At 36.4% G+C, this 16,623-nt stretch overlaps 4 protein-coding genes and 1 pseudogene across 6 annotated transcripts; 4 read left to right on the top strand and 1 right to left on the bottom strand.

Annotated features, from left to right (window-relative positions):
• Positions 1-3,089: 3,089 nt before the first annotated feature.
• On the top strand, positions 3,090-3,808 carry LOC105973053 (gibberellin-regulated protein 9). The gene is made up of 4 exons (XM_088812842.1): positions 3,090-3,134; positions 3,209-3,268; positions 3,372-3,429; positions 3,512-3,808. The coding sequence occupies exons 1-4, from the start codon at positions 3,090-3,092 to the stop codon at positions 3,697-3,699; spliced, it is 351 nt and encodes a 116-aa protein (XP_088668968.1). The 3' UTR covers positions 3,700-3,808.
• A 287-nt stretch (positions 3,809-4,095) lies between these two features.
• On the bottom strand, positions 4,096-5,442 carry LOC105973052 (Mitochondrial transcription termination factor family protein). Its single transcript, XM_088813637.1, has 3 exons — positions 5,363-5,442; positions 5,186-5,261; positions 4,096-4,871 (listed from the first exon to the last, which is right to left on the bottom strand). Exons 2-3 carry the CDS (start codon positions 5,249-5,251, stop codon positions 4,290-4,292), a joined length of 648 nt encoding a protein of 215 aa, XP_088669763.1. The 5' UTR covers positions 5,252-5,261; positions 5,363-5,442; the 3' UTR covers positions 4,096-4,289.
• Positions 5,443-7,764: 2,322 nt separating this feature from the next.
• Positions 7,765-11,454, top strand: LOC105973060 (leucine-rich repeat transmembrane protein kinase family protein). The gene is made up of 2 exons (XM_012998063.2): positions 7,765-10,882; positions 10,983-11,454. The coding sequence occupies exons 1-2, from the start codon at positions 8,308-8,310 to the stop codon at positions 11,288-11,290; spliced, it is 2,883 nt and encodes a 960-aa protein (XP_012853517.2). The 5' UTR covers positions 7,765-8,307; the 3' UTR covers positions 11,291-11,454.
• A 1,011-nt stretch (positions 11,455-12,465) lies between these two features.
• On the top strand, positions 12,466-13,734 carry LOC105972857 (protein SENSITIVE TO PROTON RHIZOTOXICITY 1 pseudogene; annotated as a pseudogene). Its single transcript, XR_016029482.1, has 2 exons — positions 12,466-12,519; positions 12,652-13,734. The product of XR_016029482.1 is annotated as a protein SENSITIVE TO PROTON RHIZOTOXICITY 1 pseudogene (transcript).
• Positions 13,735-13,921: 187 nt separating this feature from the next.
• On the top strand, positions 13,922-15,556 carry DPMS3 (dolichol-phosphate mannosyltransferase-like protein). Of its 2 annotated transcripts, none has more exons than XM_012998133.2 (4): positions 13,922-14,224; positions 14,740-14,887; positions 14,976-15,083; positions 15,215-15,556. In XM_012998133.2, exons 2-4 carry the CDS (start codon positions 14,786-14,788, stop codon positions 15,272-15,274), a joined length of 270 nt encoding a protein of 89 aa, XP_012853587.2. In that variant the 5' UTR covers positions 13,922-14,224; positions 14,740-14,785; the 3' UTR covers positions 15,275-15,556. The 2 variants fall into 2 exon arrangements, with proteins under 2 accessions (XP_012853587.2, XP_012853585.2); XM_012998131.2 differs by having other exon boundaries at positions 14,001-14,224; positions 14,749-14,887.
• Positions 15,557-16,623: the final 1,067 nt, after the last annotated feature.

The following is a 16,623-nucleotide window of genomic DNA, read 5'->3' as shown; positions in this document are numbered from 1 at the left end:
GAGAGAGAGAGAGAGAGAGAGATTAGAGATGATGATGAGGGCATGTTTCATGATATGTTTGAGTGCATTCAACTCCATGCTTCCTTCCTGGTGGGTGCACTAGGGCTTTTCACATGCACCCACCCTATACCCCTTGTTGCATTTCTTTTAATTATCAATTATTTATAATATTATATATTATTATGATTCACCAATAGAATATATATATATATATATATATATATATATATATATATATATATATATATATATATATATATATGCTCAGCAAATAAGTAGCCCTAAGGGACTCCTTCCTATTATTAATTATTATATTTGTAATTTCTATCTTCTCATGGGTAAAAACACAGATACACAAACTAGCTGATCAGGAGAGAGCACAACAATATAATGTAATTCATATTAATTACTAATTAACTTAATTCCATTGATGAATTTTCAGCCAGCAAAAACCATTATAGAGACTATGATCAGTACGTCCCATATATCTTATCTTATATATATATATATATATATATTCTTATACACAGCTTAGTTCATCAGATATAAAATTATTACCTGCAGGTTGAATAAGTGATCCCCATACATATATATACATTCAAGAAGCCATCATATATATGTTTTCAATAAAATACTAACCCTAAAATTCAACCTTCGATCCTTCTGTGTTCTTCGATCAACTGCTCACAGAGAGAGAGAGAGAGAGAGAGAGAGAGAGTTTGAATATATTGTTGGTATATATGTGAGGGTGGGTGATCGATGATCAATAAAAGTAAATGGTTAATTAATGTTGGTGATGCACATATATATATATATATATGATGATGATAAGCAGATGCAAACAGTAAATATAAGAGTTAGAATCACATATATATAATATTGATTATAAGTTATTAAATAAAGCTAATATATAAATAGAGAGTGTAATAACAACAAGGGTTAATTATTATTGAGTAGTATCAGTAGTAGTAGTAGTAGTAGTAGGCGTGGGGTGGCAGCAGATATTTATTAATGGATCAAATTAAACAGGTTTGTTTGTTTGTTTGGACGGCCATTTTTATTTTTCACGCCAGTCCTCCACCCCTTTCTTAACTTCTCATTTCTCTATTCTCTTCTTACTTTAATTAACCACTTCCTCTCTTTTTTTCCTTAATTAATTTCATCAACTTGTCATTTGTCTCGCTACTACTCATTGCTATTCCATTCCCATCATCATAATTTCTTGTTTAATATTATAATTTATTTTATTTTTTATATTCTTCTCTTCTGTATCACTACTGATAGTGTCTATGTGTGTATGTGCAGTTTTCGCTCAACCCACAATCCAGCTATCCTTTAATTTGTCTCTTCCGTGCGCCGCCGCCCTTCCACAATTGCCTCCACCCACCGCCCGCCACCTGTACCTACAACTCCATCACTATTTTGGAAAACTTAATAATCATTTGTTGCATTAATTACCCACATACCTTAGTGATCATCAGATACATAAAATTATTTGTTCTAAATCTCATAGGAGTACTTGATAATCTATTCCTTAAATATATAATTTTATCAAAACTAATTTTTTTTTTAAGTTTCAATGTGAGCAATATTTCACGACTTACTCAAGTTGTTATTTACATTAATGCCATGTGTTTGCAGTTAAAAGTTATAAGTTGGGGGAGGGAGGGAGGGGACAGAAAAAGGCATATCATACATATGATCCATATATATATATATATATATATATATATATATATATATATATATATATATATATATTATATTGTCAGTAGAAGCAGACAATGTGATGCCAAAAAAACAGTTGATGATTTCCGCCATATATATATATATATATATATATATATATATATATATATATATATATATATATATATATATATATATATATATATAATATTTCATCTCATCTGCTATACTCACTTTTGGTCACCAATTTTGAGAACATTAATTCTTTGTTTTCTTAGCTTCATATTACATAATTATATAATTATTTAATTTAATACAAGAAAATAAAAGAAGGACAATTACAGAGAGAGTAAAACAATATTGTGCACTTTTTGGTTGTTGATTACTTTGTCATTATAAAATTATAATCAAGTTAAAAATGAACCAAATATAAACTAGCTAGATAGAGTTCATCATATCATTTGTGGAGCAACTTCACGAAGGTAATTAATGAATTAAAAAGTAAAAATATATATATAGCTACCCTAAAAAAATCATAACCTAGGATTATATTAACATGTGAAGATGAATAAAGATTGGATAATTAGAGATATAGTAAAAGATTTGATAATAAGAGTGGAAGGCAAGGTATATACAGCAAGTGGAGGGGTTGTTTTATTTTAGTTGGGGCGGTTTGTGGGACTGAACAAGGAAGCTGTCCTGCTTTGCCAACACACTTGATTCATTCATTCATTCATTCTCGGACATTTTTTTCAACCTTGTCATCATCATACATCATACAGAGTACATACATAAATATTATTTTGCCAGCCTAGTTTGTATTTGTTAATTGTATATGTAATAATTTTTGGGAGTGGGAGGATATCCGGGCATAATATAATATAATATTAAGACCCGGCCCGGAAAATTGTATCTATTAATATATGTATGGGCTTAACTCTATTAATATATGTATGGGCTTTGGTATCCAATTATCAGAAATATATGGGCTTTGCTTGTTCACATTAGATTGATTGATTACACGCAGGCAGGCAGTTGCTTTTTGGTTGATGCCCAGTCCTGCACTTGCTTTCTCTCACAGACCACCAGAATAATAGAGGAGGATCAAGTAAAGAAAATTTAATTTGTTCTCTTTTGTCCATCATCACCATCAACAGGCAACAGCTGTTCGTTCTCAAACAATGGATGCCATGCCAAAACGTAAGCTAGCACAACAACTAATTATGTAGTGTACACCTCCTAAGACCACTTCTTCTTGGGGTTATTACATGTGAACCTCAATAACCTTCTCAAACTAAAACCAACCGAACCGAACGAACAAACCAATCTCTATAATATAAATAGCTCTAACTAGCATCCACAATCTCTATAAACCTACCTCCAATATTCATTCTCCAAAGATGAAGCTCATCTCTATATTGTTCATAGCAATTCTGTTCATACAGGTATACTTGATTCGAAATACTCCACAGCTTTACTTGCCTCTGAATAGTAAACGTTTACATTGTCATTATTTCAGGCTTTTGTGGCGGCAGAGGTATCATCAGTACTCAGTGATGCCGACAATTCTATTTCCCAGGTAGTACATCATTTCTTATTTAAGAAAATCTTCAAATTCCACATGCCTCTATATAATCTCCTTCTTTCTTGTCTAAGTGAGATTTAATTTCTTTCTGCTCCAGGAGGATGCAGGGGACAACTATGGAGGCCTTCTCAAGAAACACCACCCTCTAAAAATCAGTAACTAAATAACCTTATTTCTTCCATTTATTGTCTCAAGGGAAGGGTCACACCCTGAATATTAATATACACAAAACTTGAACAACAGATTGCAGTTACGCTTGCTCAAGAAGATGCAGCAAGTCATCAAGAAAGAATCTGTGCCATCGAGCATGCAAGAGCTGCTGTGCAAGGTGCCATTGTGTACCTCCAGGAACTTATGGCAACAAAGACCTCTGCCCTTGCTATGCCAAGCTAACAACACATGGAAATAGGCCCAAGTGTCCTTGATTACTATGTGTGTGGTTGAGTGAGAAACAGGGTTTCTTTTTCTTCTTTTTTATGAGTAAAATAAGTCATGTTTGGATTTTGAGAATAAATGAGTGATACATCCTTGTGAGGTATCCTTATGTAGTGCTGCAATTTTGCGGTAAGGTGAATAAAAGTTTTTTAACATATATCTCAGTTCCATCCAAGTGCAGATATGCTAATGGCAATTTTTGAAACTTCAAGATTCTTGATTTCAGAAACCATCAATCACAAAATCAACAAGAAACAGTGATGCTAATCCTGCTAAAAATAAGTGGAGATGCAAGAGAGTATAGAAATATCTCTACAGTGTTTATATAGATTCTCGATTCTGCAATACACAAATCAGATAATCTGAATTGATGATGATGATGATGATGATGATTAATCAGTGTAAAATTATTATAAAAATCTTGTATCAAGTATACACAATATGCCTCACATTGAACCTGATTCATACAAGTACATATATATGATACTCAATATCAAAAGAGAAACTGCGTACTAACTTGATCAATAATGCATATACACACGCAACAGGAATCTACAAATGAACGAATCAAGAACCTGAGTTAAAATCTCACCCAGCACCGAGTGCACTGTGCCTTGCAATCTCCCTTGCAATCAATATTGAAACCCAATACTTTAGGATTGCGAAGGAGGAGGTTTCTCAGTGTTTTCCCTTTGATGCCCCATTCTTTTTCAAGAATCTGCACATTTACTTTCACCTCGTTTTCCAGGCTGCATCCAAGTACCTCGGGAAATTTCTTCAGAAGTTTGGCCAGATCATCATCATCGAGGCCTAAATCTTTTAGATAACTTAGTATTTCATTTACTACCTCAAATTTGGGCACTTCCTTTTTCCGATCTTCCCCCCAATAAGGAGAACGGATTTGACCAAATGCCTTGCCTAGAATTTTGTCTTCTTCCTCGAGGGCAAAACCGTACGAAGACAGAGCTTGTCTACATGATTCCCATATTTGCTTATCTTCATCACTAAGAATTGAATCCTGGATTCGAGCAGTAGAATTCAACCCCCAATTCTTAGATGTGGAAGTGGTTATCCGATTTAATCTGAGGGCATTTGGCTGAGTATAAATTCCAAGATTTACATTGATGGGCAGTTTGCTGGTTGATAAGGATACAGAATCAGGCTGCAAGAGAAAGCCAAGAAACAGCATTTATTAGCACCACATATTTCTTTTTTAGCTTATCCAAATTGTCCCAACACAAATCATTTCTCAAGAAATGAATGTTCACTTTAACTGCCAACTATTATTATTAATTTTGAGTATAGAGTTCAAATATCCAGCTCTAATTTGTTCCCGAATGTATGTCTGTGAAGAACTAACACGAAACACAATATTTTTAAACTTGTATGCTTTTCACCATAAAAGTAGGGCAAACATGATTAAGAGAAAACAGAAAATTAGGACATTAATATAGAGGAAAAGAAAGAAAAACTTACATAAGAAGAGAATCGCACTGTTGAATCAAACGTCAGCAGCGGAGAAGCCAAAGATTTTCCAGGCATCCCTCACCTTAATAAATAAAAATAAAAATATCTGCGACAAAGACAACTGACGGGGAAATTGGTACGAGGGATTCAGTGTCCTGAATATTATTGTGAGAAAGAAGAACCTTGGGACAGATGGATTGGGGATGGGGTTATTGACTTGATTTGTGCTGCTGTGAGGAAGAAGAAGAAAAGATGGAATCTTGTTCTAGTGCTACGCACCCCCACTACACCCGCTGACCTGTCATCTCCCATTCTATATGGTCCAACCATTACTCTAAACCCACTTTTCAATTATCAATCTTTATCAGTGCCAGTTTAACATTTCAATTTTGGTAAATTAAATATTTTTTATTTTAATTTTGTGATTTATTAGGTTTTAAATGTTGTGAATTTTTCTTTTTTTTTTCAATTAAACTACAAAAATCAACACATATTAATATAATATATTTTATAAGATTAACAAATTTGAAGCAAAACATTGAACAATTTTCAAAGGGTATTTTCGCCACAAGACTCCACAGTGCAACATCGCCTTCCCCGTATCAGTTGTGGTGCGCGGCGGTTATCGGCTCTTCCACCACCGGAGATCATCGAAGGCTACGCCACCTTACTGTATCCGCTTTCTTCTATATATGTTACGTTGTTTTGCAGAGTAGAGGTATGCAATAATTCAAATAATAAGAAACTTTGTACATTTAATTTGCAGTAAAGCCTATTCTTTTAAGAGTTCGTCTGGCCGTGTTTATTTATCATAGGAACTTATAATCAATTGATTATATTGTTTTTAATGAAAATTGGGATTCATGATCTCCAACTGAGTAAAAAATAAAAATTCTCCCGATATTTTTGTGACGAACACATTGGCCAGTGGAATTAATACTTTTTTTTTTTTTTTTTTTTTTGTGACCAGTGGAAATAATTAATTACTTTTTTGGGAATGATTGTATAAATCTCTTTTTGTTTGTTTTTGGTGGTTTACTTTATTTTACATCATCATTGCATGACCTGCTCTCATTACTTATCCGAAGGTAATTAACATGCATACATACATATATAAAATAACATGCATGAGTACACACACATCGATCTTCATTAATTCCTTTCCAGTAATGTATCAAACCAAACAGAAAAGGAGTATACTTTAATCTGTTGATTAACAACCCAAAAAAAAAAACATGTATAGTCATTATCCAGTTGCCCTACTGATCAAATGTAAAAGAATTGGATTTGGACTGTAATTAATTCTCTATTGCAAAATAAACAAAGCGAAGATGAATGAATGAAGTTACCATGCAGCACACTTCTTGACAGAAGGAAGAGAATGATGTATGGCAAATCCCTTCTTCAACACTCTGATGAAAACCGGAATGCTCGATTTCATGTCCCCTCTACTACTCTTAGCTGCAGGCAACTTGTTGAATACATTATTCATACAGCAAATATGAACTTCTTTTCCAGGCGACGACGAATTACTCGATTTTTCTGTGCAGGTTTCCCCATTACAACTTGAAGAAGAATCTTCATTCAACCCCTCCCACAACATGTCCATTTTATCCTCTTGATGTCCATAATCATCATCACTTAAGCTGAACTTATCTTCATCTTCTGCTTGTTCATTTTTCTTACAAGTTTTCGAATTCCCAAGCTGCCAAAGAGGCGGCGACTCTATGAAACACGGTAGAGTAGTTGCAGGGAAGCTGAATTCTTCTTCTGAATTTGATGCCATTATATTTATTATTTTAATTTTGTAGAATATAGCTAGATGTTTTGAGGGAGGGGGTGTAGAGAGAGATATATGGTGGTTGGGGGTGGAAGGTATATATGGTTGTTGATTATTTATATGTTTAAATTGTTGGTACTTCAACGGCTACAATCCAATCCAATGCAACAAACTAAACATAAATATATCTTTTGTGCCATGGATACCAGGGAATTTAATTGGATCTCTTAAAAGTTAAAACCCAACTTGCACACTGCTATTTGCCAAATGCTATCTATTATTAAACATGAAACAAACAAATATCAAAATAAATATACATAATTTTAAACTGAACTAAAAAATGAGAAAATAAATACTCAATACTAGTGTATATTGTTAATCAATAATGCCCTTTATGACCGTTTTAGCTTCCGCCTCTTTAATTTGTAGCCTCCCATAAAAATGTATGATCACAAGAGTGCCGTTACAATTAAATTCAGTAGTAAGCATTTAATAAATCAACAAATTCGAAATGAAAATATAAATGAAAGGGTAGGTGTGACATTTCCACTTCTCATTCATTCCTAGTATTCAAGGCCCAAGCGCTGCGCGAATATACATTAAATGCTTCTCAAGAAAGAAAAAAATAACACCGGAAAAAGTAGGTTAAGAAAAACAATAACGAAAATTAAATTGGTGTTATATCATATATATGAATGAATTATTAGTAGGAAATTTGCGTGTGGAATAAAGTTGATGGGAACATTGAAAAAAGTGGTCAGGTCAGGCCACGTTAAATTGACTCACTAACAATGACTTCAATTTCTTCTCCAAAACAAATAAATAAATAACAACTTCAATTTCTTTTTCAATGGGGTAGTAAATTATACGAAATAATTACTTTAATGGGTATCAACAACATACATAGGTGTTGGCTGTTGCACACGGTTGATATCATAGTACTGTAGTAGTAATAAACTAATTAAACTTGTTATTACACAGACAGGGTCAAATGTAAACCGGCCGAAGACCTGTGACAGCAATCTTGGGACACTGTTTTTATTCTTTTGTCAGTCAACAAGAATATTATTTTTTTCAGTGTTTTCCCACTTAAATAATTGAAACTCTAAACAAAACACACCATTTTCTAAGTGGGCCCATCTTTGTTTATGCACACCAAAGTCCAGTCAACTCCCCCCTTTTTTCCACATTTCTCTCTATCTTCCTCAATTACTTCTTCTTACATGCATCCCAAACATACATACCAGATTTCTTCATCCTTCATCTTCTTCCCCCACACAATAATAATAATCACAGTTTCTTGGGATTTTTTTTTATTTTTTTCAAGAGATTGAAAAAAAATAAAAAAAAAATGAAGAGGTTTGCTTATATGTATACTGCAGCTCTGAAACTGTTTGTGTTCTTGCTCCACCTACACTTGGCGTTTTCCCAATTACCTTCCGATCAGGTTAGCGCCATTACCAGAGTTTACGAAATCTTACAGAACAACACCGGCCCTTCCTTCGTCTGGAAAACTGTCGGAAAAGACACAAATCCATGTTCTTGGAAGGGTGTTTTCTGCACCCCTAATAATTCCTCCATAAACAAACTTTCTTTCAATTCTTTTTCAATATCCACCTCTGAATTTCTCCCTCTTATATGCACCCTTCCTACTCTGGAATCTCTTGACGTGTCAAATAATCAGCTTACCTCAATCCCACAAGACCTCTACACCACTGGCTGTCGCCAAATCAGAGCCTTCAATTTTAGTAGGAACAAGTTCTCTGGTTCTTTCCCTACCCTCAACGGTTTCACTGTGTTGGAACATTTGGATTTCTCTCGCAACTCATTCACCGGTGACATCGGTTTACAGCTGGATGCGTTGGATTCACTCAAGAGTCTTAACCTCAGCCGCAACTCCTTCACCGGATCAGTCCCGATTAACCTCGGACAAATGAATGCTTTGGAGGAGCTTCAGCTTTCTTTCAATCAATTCTCAGGTGAAATCCCTGTCCAAATCACCAAATACACAAACCTGAGTTTGATTGATCTCAGTGTCAACATACTCTCAGGACAAATTCCAGAGGTTTTAGGAGAACAACTAACCAAGTTGGAAACCTTTGTACTGTCTGTAAACAATCTCAGCGGTGGCATTCCCGCATCCCTCTCGAATATCACAACACTCTCGAGATTTGCAGCTAATCAAAACCGTTTTAATGGGACTATCCCATCTGGGCTTACTTCTTACCTCGGTGTTTTAGACCTCAGTTTTAACGAGCTGACGGGGAAAATCCCGTCCGATCTTCTATCGGGCCCCAATTTGCAGTCCCTCGACTTGTCGTCCAACCAACTCGAGGGGCCGATACCCCCGAACATTTCGACCAGGTTGTTCCGTTTGAGATTAGGAAGCAATGCTCTCAATGGGGTACTTCCTTCAACCTCATTGGGGAAACTTGTGGAGTTGGTGTACTTGGAATTGAATGAGAACAACTTGAGTGGAGAAATACCCTTTGAGTTGGGTATGTGCAGAAAGCTGGCTCTCTTGAATTTAGGACATAATAGATTGACCGGCCAATTGCCTTCGGTGTTGGGTGATCTAACGAGTCTTCAAGTCTTGAATCTTCAGTCGAACGGGTTTATTGGGGAAATCCCGTCACGGATCACGCTGTTGAATAGACTGCAGAAGCTGAATATAAGCTGGAACTCGTTGAACGGATCGATTCCTTTGTCGATTTCGAGTTTGACGAATCTTATGAATTTGGATTTGCGAGGTAATAATCTGAGCGGTCGTATACCAGATTCCATTGGAAGCTTATCTTCTCTAATAGAGCTGCAGCTGGGGAAGAACCAGCTTATTGGACAAATTCCAGCTATGCCAACTAAACTGCAAATCGCTTTGAATCTCAGCTACAATTTCTTAGATGGTCCTATCCCAGCTATTCTATCAAGATTGATCGCACTGGAAGTTTTGGATCTTTCGAACAACAGATTTTCAGGCAATATACCGGAGTTCTTGCCTAGGTTAGCCAGCTTAACCGAAGTGGTACTATCGAACAATGAACTCTCTGGAGTTGTTCCGACTTTTCCAGGTTATGTCTTACTCGATACAAAAGGAAACAAGGGATTGATTTATTCTACGAAAGAAAATCCTAGTACGCCTGCAGCGGTAAGAAAGAGGAAATCACTTGCTTCAGACATCATAATTGCAGCTGCAAGTGCTTGCTTTGCTGTGGGCTTACTTATAATGATAGCTATGTTCTTTTCGAGAAGATACTATAACAGGATCAACGCCGAGCATCTTCACAACCCTGGAGGGCAAGCTTCTCCACTTGAGGTCATCCATGGTAATCTGCTGACCCCAAACAGCATCCACATGGCGAATATTGATTTCAAGAAAGCAATGGAGGCGGCGGCGGACCCCACAAACATCACATCCAAGACAAGATTCTCGACGTACTACAAAGCCGTCATGCCATCTGGCGCCACTTACTTCATCAAGAAGCTTAACTGGAGCGACAAGATATTCCAATTGGGCAGCCACGAAAGGTTCGAGGAGGAGCTCGAAGTTCTTGGGAAGCTGTCTAATTCAAATGTCATGATCCCACTTGCGTATGTCTTGACAGTTGACAGTGCATATCTATTTTACAATTTTGCCCACAAGGGTACTCTTTCGGACGTTCTTCACCGTCGTATGGGCAATAATAATAATACATTGGATTGGGCAAGCCGTTACAGCATTGCTATCGGAGTATCACAGGGTTTGGCTTTTCTTCACGAATGCAACTCCGGTCCGATTCTTCTCTTCGATCTTTCCAGCACAACCATCTTGCTGAAGTCCCTTAATGAGCCTCAGGTGGGAGATATCGAGCTTTGCAAAGTGATTGATCCTTCGAAGAGCACATGCAGTCTTTCTACTGTTGCTGGTTCTGTAGGTTATGTCCCTCCAGGTAATTGCAAAATAATCATTACTATTTTATTTTCTGAGCACTAACCAAAATTGTAGAATGTTTCGTAGTAATAAATATTCTGACACGTTTGGATTTGCAGAGTATGCTTACACAATGAGGGTGACAGCAGCAGGAAACGTGTACAGCTTTGGTGTGGTTCTTCTAGAACTTTTGACTGGTAAGCCAGCTGTCAGTGGAGGAACTGAACTAGCGAAATGGGTATTGAGCAACTCAGGTCAGCAGAACAAATGGGATCATATTCTTGATTTCCGTGTGAGCAAGACGACAGTTGCTGTAAGAAGCCAGATGGTGGCAGTGCTTAAGGTAGGCATAGCTTGTGTTAGCATCTCACCGGAGAAGAGGCCGAAGATGAAAAGTGTGCTGAGAATGCTGCTAAATGCTAGGTGACTCGGCATATGTAACATCGTAGATATGTAGGTATATGAAAAATATGAAGCTAGCTTCTCTGTTCTTGTAATGTAATATGGATTTTCAGCCTCAAAGTCAGTCTTGTAATAGACAGATGCCAAGAAAAGAAAGAAAATAAAATGTATGTTGGAAATCTACAAACATATCTGTTTTTAGGAGTGAGGAATTGTTTGATGAAATGCAGCTGAGGGTTTTGTGTTTGTTGTGGTGTCGGTTAGGAATTCTCGGATGCATTGAAAAAAAATTAAATGACAAATCAAATTGTGAGTAGTGATCTACTGTTTTGTTTAAATACCAAGTGAATTTGCAATATGTAGGTAGGTATTCCTTTGGTCTGAAATCATAAAAAGTGGTGGTTTCTCCCAACTTGACCAAGATGAATAGGAAATGCAAGCAAGCAACAAAGATAAATGAAAATGTGAGGTGAGAATGAATACCTACCTACCTACCTGGTTTCAAGAATTAAATAATTTGTTCTAGAGTCTTTCTTCTTGGTGCTATCTTCATCTCTCTGTGTCCTCAACAAATGGCAAAAGTTGATTTTGCGTGTGTGTTAGAGGCAATTAATTGTGCCTGCCAGAATTTGAATTTCTCATGAGAGAGAGAGAGAGAGAGAGAGAGAGAGAGAGACTGCGATAAATAAAAAGAATCTGGATTTTTGCAATCCTAAATAAAAATACTGGGCCTAATTAGCTTGGTCCAATTACATTAGATAGACGGGCTGGGCTACCAATCCTAATATTTTTGCTGGGCTGTCTTCATCCCACTGAAAACACCTTTTAACCTTTTTTTTTTTTTTCCAGTATAGGCCTGCTTACAAATTACAAAGTACATAATTAGTGTGCTTATCCCAAGATCTAATGGTTGGATAACTATATCATACACTGGAAAAAAAAAAAAGAATAAACAAATGTGGATGCATTGAACAATTAACATACCACCACCACCACCAGCTTCACCCCTCCCCAGTTGCTTCTCATCAACCCATTGTTAATTGTTTTGTTCTCATCAATATTTATTCTATTGTTATTAATTATTATATTTGTTTTATTTTAATGAGTCAATGAATGAAATAAATGGACAGTGTCTTCTTCTTTCATTGAAACTGCAACAAGTGTGTGTAAGTGTAACAAACCGTGTGGTGATTGAATTGAATTGAATTGAATTGAATTGGTGGGAAGCATCCTGCATGCCCTCTTTTTAATCCGGTTAGTTCCTCTCCATTCTTACTATTTCAAAACGATACTCTCTTCGATCTGCTTCCCATGATATGCTCATTGTAGCTGTTGCATGATCTTAGCAAAACATTATTAATATTTTTTTACGAAAATGTATTGCAGATTCAATATCACTGTGTTTTGTGCTTGAGAAAATGGAGGGTTGTGATTCTCCCAGCGAGCCTCGAAAAACTCAATCTTCACAGCGACACAATTGGGAAGCTCAAAATCCCGTTGCTTATGGGATCCAACTACAGATGATTGATCATAATCGGGTTCGTGATTCAACTACAGCTCAAGACTGGGATCCAAAAGTAATGCTACACAATCTCTCATTCCTTGAGAAAAAGATTCATCACCTCCAGCATTTACTTCATTCAATCGTTGCCCAAATTACGGGTCATTCAGACAATCTTTTAGTCCAGCAACAACAGCTTATCACCGCTGATCTCACTTCAATCATAGTTCAGTTAATATCAACTGCAGGGACTCTTCTCCCATCTGTGAAACACACTACACTCCTATCAGAAATTCCCATCACTCATTTGGAGCAATCTAACAGAGTCACAAATCTGGCTAACGAAGCTGGTCTTTCAGATTATTATGGGACCGAACAAATCTGCACCGTTGAAGATCACGATATGAAAAGCGACGACGATGGTGATGTAGGAGAGAATCTACCCCCCAGGGTCATACGAAATCCTGCAGCTCGAGAAGGAGGAGATTCTAGCCCCTCACACACATTTCTGCACTATATGTGGGAAAGGTTTCAAGAGAGATGCGAATCTGAGGATGCACATGAGAGGCCATGGTGACGAGTACAAAACAGCAGCTGCACTCGCAAAGCCCACTAAGGAATATACCTCGGATCCCGTTGTTGTAAAACGGTACTCGTGCCCTTATCTTGGCTGCAAAAGAAACAAGGATCATAAAAAGTTTCAGCCTCTTAAGAGTATCTTGTGTGTGAAGAACCATTACAAGAGGACACACTGTGACAAGATCTACACTTGCACTCGCTGCAATACGAAGAAATTTTCGGTGGTTGCGGATCTGAAAACCCACGAGAAGCATTGTGGCCAAGATAAATGGCTATGCTCGTGTGGCACAACTTTCTCGAGGAAAGATTTATGCTCTCTGGATCGTGTGATTACTTTCCCAAGTATGGCAGTTACAACAATGGCACAAATAATGTTGCATTATAGTTAGTTGGTAGCTTTATGTACTTGTTTCTCGTTTGTTTTAATTTATTATTGAACCGATGTGTGACTACTTGTATTTCTTTCCCTCCTATCCTGTGGGATTTGGGCCTGAGCCACGTTTGGTTATTCAATATATTTGTTTATCCAGATGGGCTTATTGGGCCGAATAAACCTATATCACTCTCTCTCTCTCTCTCTCTCTCTCTCTCATGCTTTGGGAATTAAAAATGAATTTAATTATTGAAGCAAGTAATTAAAAAGAAAAATACAAGCATACAGTGAAAATATGTCATTCATTAGTCCCTTGTTAGGAAACAAACCCTAACTCACTTGCATACATAACGCAAAACACCGGTGAAACCCATCTCTCTCCGCCATTGCAGACCCCAAGAAATATAAGACGGTTGTTTCAGTACAATATTTGTTAGGATCTCCTTCCTCTCCCTACTCTGCCAGCGATCTGTTCGAACCAATTTCGCATTCCTTTGAAGTCAGCGGTAATATTTCTCAACCCAAATCATAATATGCACAATCTGGATATTTATATGATTTAACCCTTTACCCCTTCTATTAGGTATACCCTCTTCTTTATGTAAATCGGCGTTAAATCTTTTTATTTTTATTTTTATTTTTTGTTACTTGATTTTTAAATTAATATTATCATGCATTTTAATACTATTAGGATTGATTATGCTCCGATTAATATTTTTTTTCCCGTGTTGTAAGACGTAATTGATCTGCCTGCCATATGATGATGTCTGGGAAATTGCGCAAGGGCTTTGAGTTTGTCCATTTGTATTTCTTCAAATGTGACAGTGAAATAATTACCATACCTATTCCTTCTGATGGCAGTATTAATAATGAATGATTCTTGTATTCGCCCGTTTTCACCTCTGTAGTTGCGTTGCTTTTCTTGAATATTTTGAATGACATGTGTCTAGTGTTTTGCCTAATGGAAGTTGTTTTCTCTTCTTAAGAACTAAAATTATGTTTTCCTAATTAATTGTCCAAGGTACTAAAGTGAAATTGAAGTGAAAAATAGTCTTAATCGAGATCCAATGAAGCACATTGTAAAGATTATGGCTTTGCTGGTAGCCCTTTCAGCTATCTGGATTAGCCTATTACAGACATCAGTGCTTCCTGAAAGCTATACTTGGTTGGTGAGCTTCACATATATATATACTATTTCCTTCTTTACCCCCCGTTATATTTCCTTATTCTCATTTACCGACTACATTTTTATTCCAGCTACCTCTCTACTCCATTGTAACACTTGGATGCTACGGTTTATTAATGGTTGGAGTTGGCCTTATGCGGTTCCCAACTTGCCCTCAGGAGTCACTTCTATTACAAGAGGTATCTATCTTATTTACAAATCTGCAATATTTGGATATGATGCTTGCTATGATATGGAGTATTTCGTGCCCGCGTGTCGTAATCTGCTCGGATCAGTTGTTTATACTATCACCTTTGGTTTTGTCTTGTAGGATATTGTTGAAGCCAAGGGATTCCTTAAGGAAAAAGGGGTGGATATTGGTTCAGATTGATCGATATTATCAGTTCATCTGATTTTAGGTCTGTTTCCATAGTTATTGCATTTTCGAATATGAAATGTGTCTCAGTTCTATGAAGAGAGTATAGATGAACAGTTTGAATAGAATAGGCACATCTCTGTGTCTCTGACTGAATTTGACACAGTTTACTCGAGCATTGTGAGTTTAATTCGTCGTCTTAAAGAGGAAAAGAGACTATGTATTGTTTATGATTGTTTCTTCGGAAATGACAATGACCATTCATTATACAAATTCAGGTAGCAACTATTTTGGAAATATTATCTCTCTTTAGATAGCAACTCTTCCTCAAACCAATGTTCTGGTAAATTTTGAGCTTCTAGTTTCTACTCTGAGCACTGTTTAGCAATACATACATACCAGATTTACACTTGCTTGTGTATATATCTTGTCAATGTTGAATAAAGAACCTCTTCATCTAGAACAAGCTGCATGGACCAAACAGTTTCCACGTGTCTACCTGTCGTACAAGAAATGCTAAATGACAAAGAAGATAGAAGCTTCTATTCCATTTCCAACATTGAAACCTTCGTGATAGTACTTGGAATGTTGGCCATTTGACAAAGGAATATTTGTTTGGAAGAGGAGCGAGTAAAACAACAACACAAGTGGCAAAATTCTTTTAGCATTGTTGTTTCGGCTTCAAACCATTTGTCTTGGTCTGAAAATATAATATAGCATAAAAACAATTTGTATCATATTTCGAATTTCTTGATACTCTGTGTTCTTTGGTCATGGCGAAGGGGAATATTCAGTTCTCTTGCAACAAAGGAATCTCACCATACCTCGTTAGTTACTACATTTGGGTTTGTCTTGTGATAGCTACATCTCTCTCTATAGTTTGTTTCCCTTGTTCCCTTATTATTATTATTATTATTATTTTAATTTTTGATTAATTTCTTCATTTTTTTATTACGACACAAACAAATGTCACAACACTCTCCAGATTCTCAACATTGAGATTTATGTGGATTCGTTCAAACACCATTTCCTATGCTTGAATATTATAATTCAAAAGCAGAGCAACATGTTAATTTTTTGGATTAATATATACCGACAAAATAGAAAGGATCCCCTTGCAAATCTCAGACTAAGCAACTGCTTAGAAATCAATGTTACTAAAACAATTATTTTAAGTCGAATAGAGACAACAATTTCTTACTACTGTGTAAGCATCGAAACACTTGTTTAAGATGCCCTCGTTGAATAAACCATCGTTTTTGCTTGTTCTCATTCTGCCGCCAAACAACTGTACACGCTAACGCAACTTCTGTGATATTTCATCAGACCAAATGCCTCACATTTTCTACAGTTGTTTAGTTCTG

Source organism: Erythranthe guttata, chromosome 14 (assembly GCF_056151865.1).
Source record: "Erythranthe guttata isolate IM_541 chromosome 14, IM_541, whole genome shotgun sequence".
Classification (NCBI taxonomy): Eukaryota; Viridiplantae; Streptophyta; class Magnoliopsida; order Lamiales; family Phrymaceae; genus Erythranthe; species Erythranthe guttata.
Note: the sequence above shows the minus strand (reverse complement) of the source record. Positions and strands in the feature narration are given on the sequence as shown.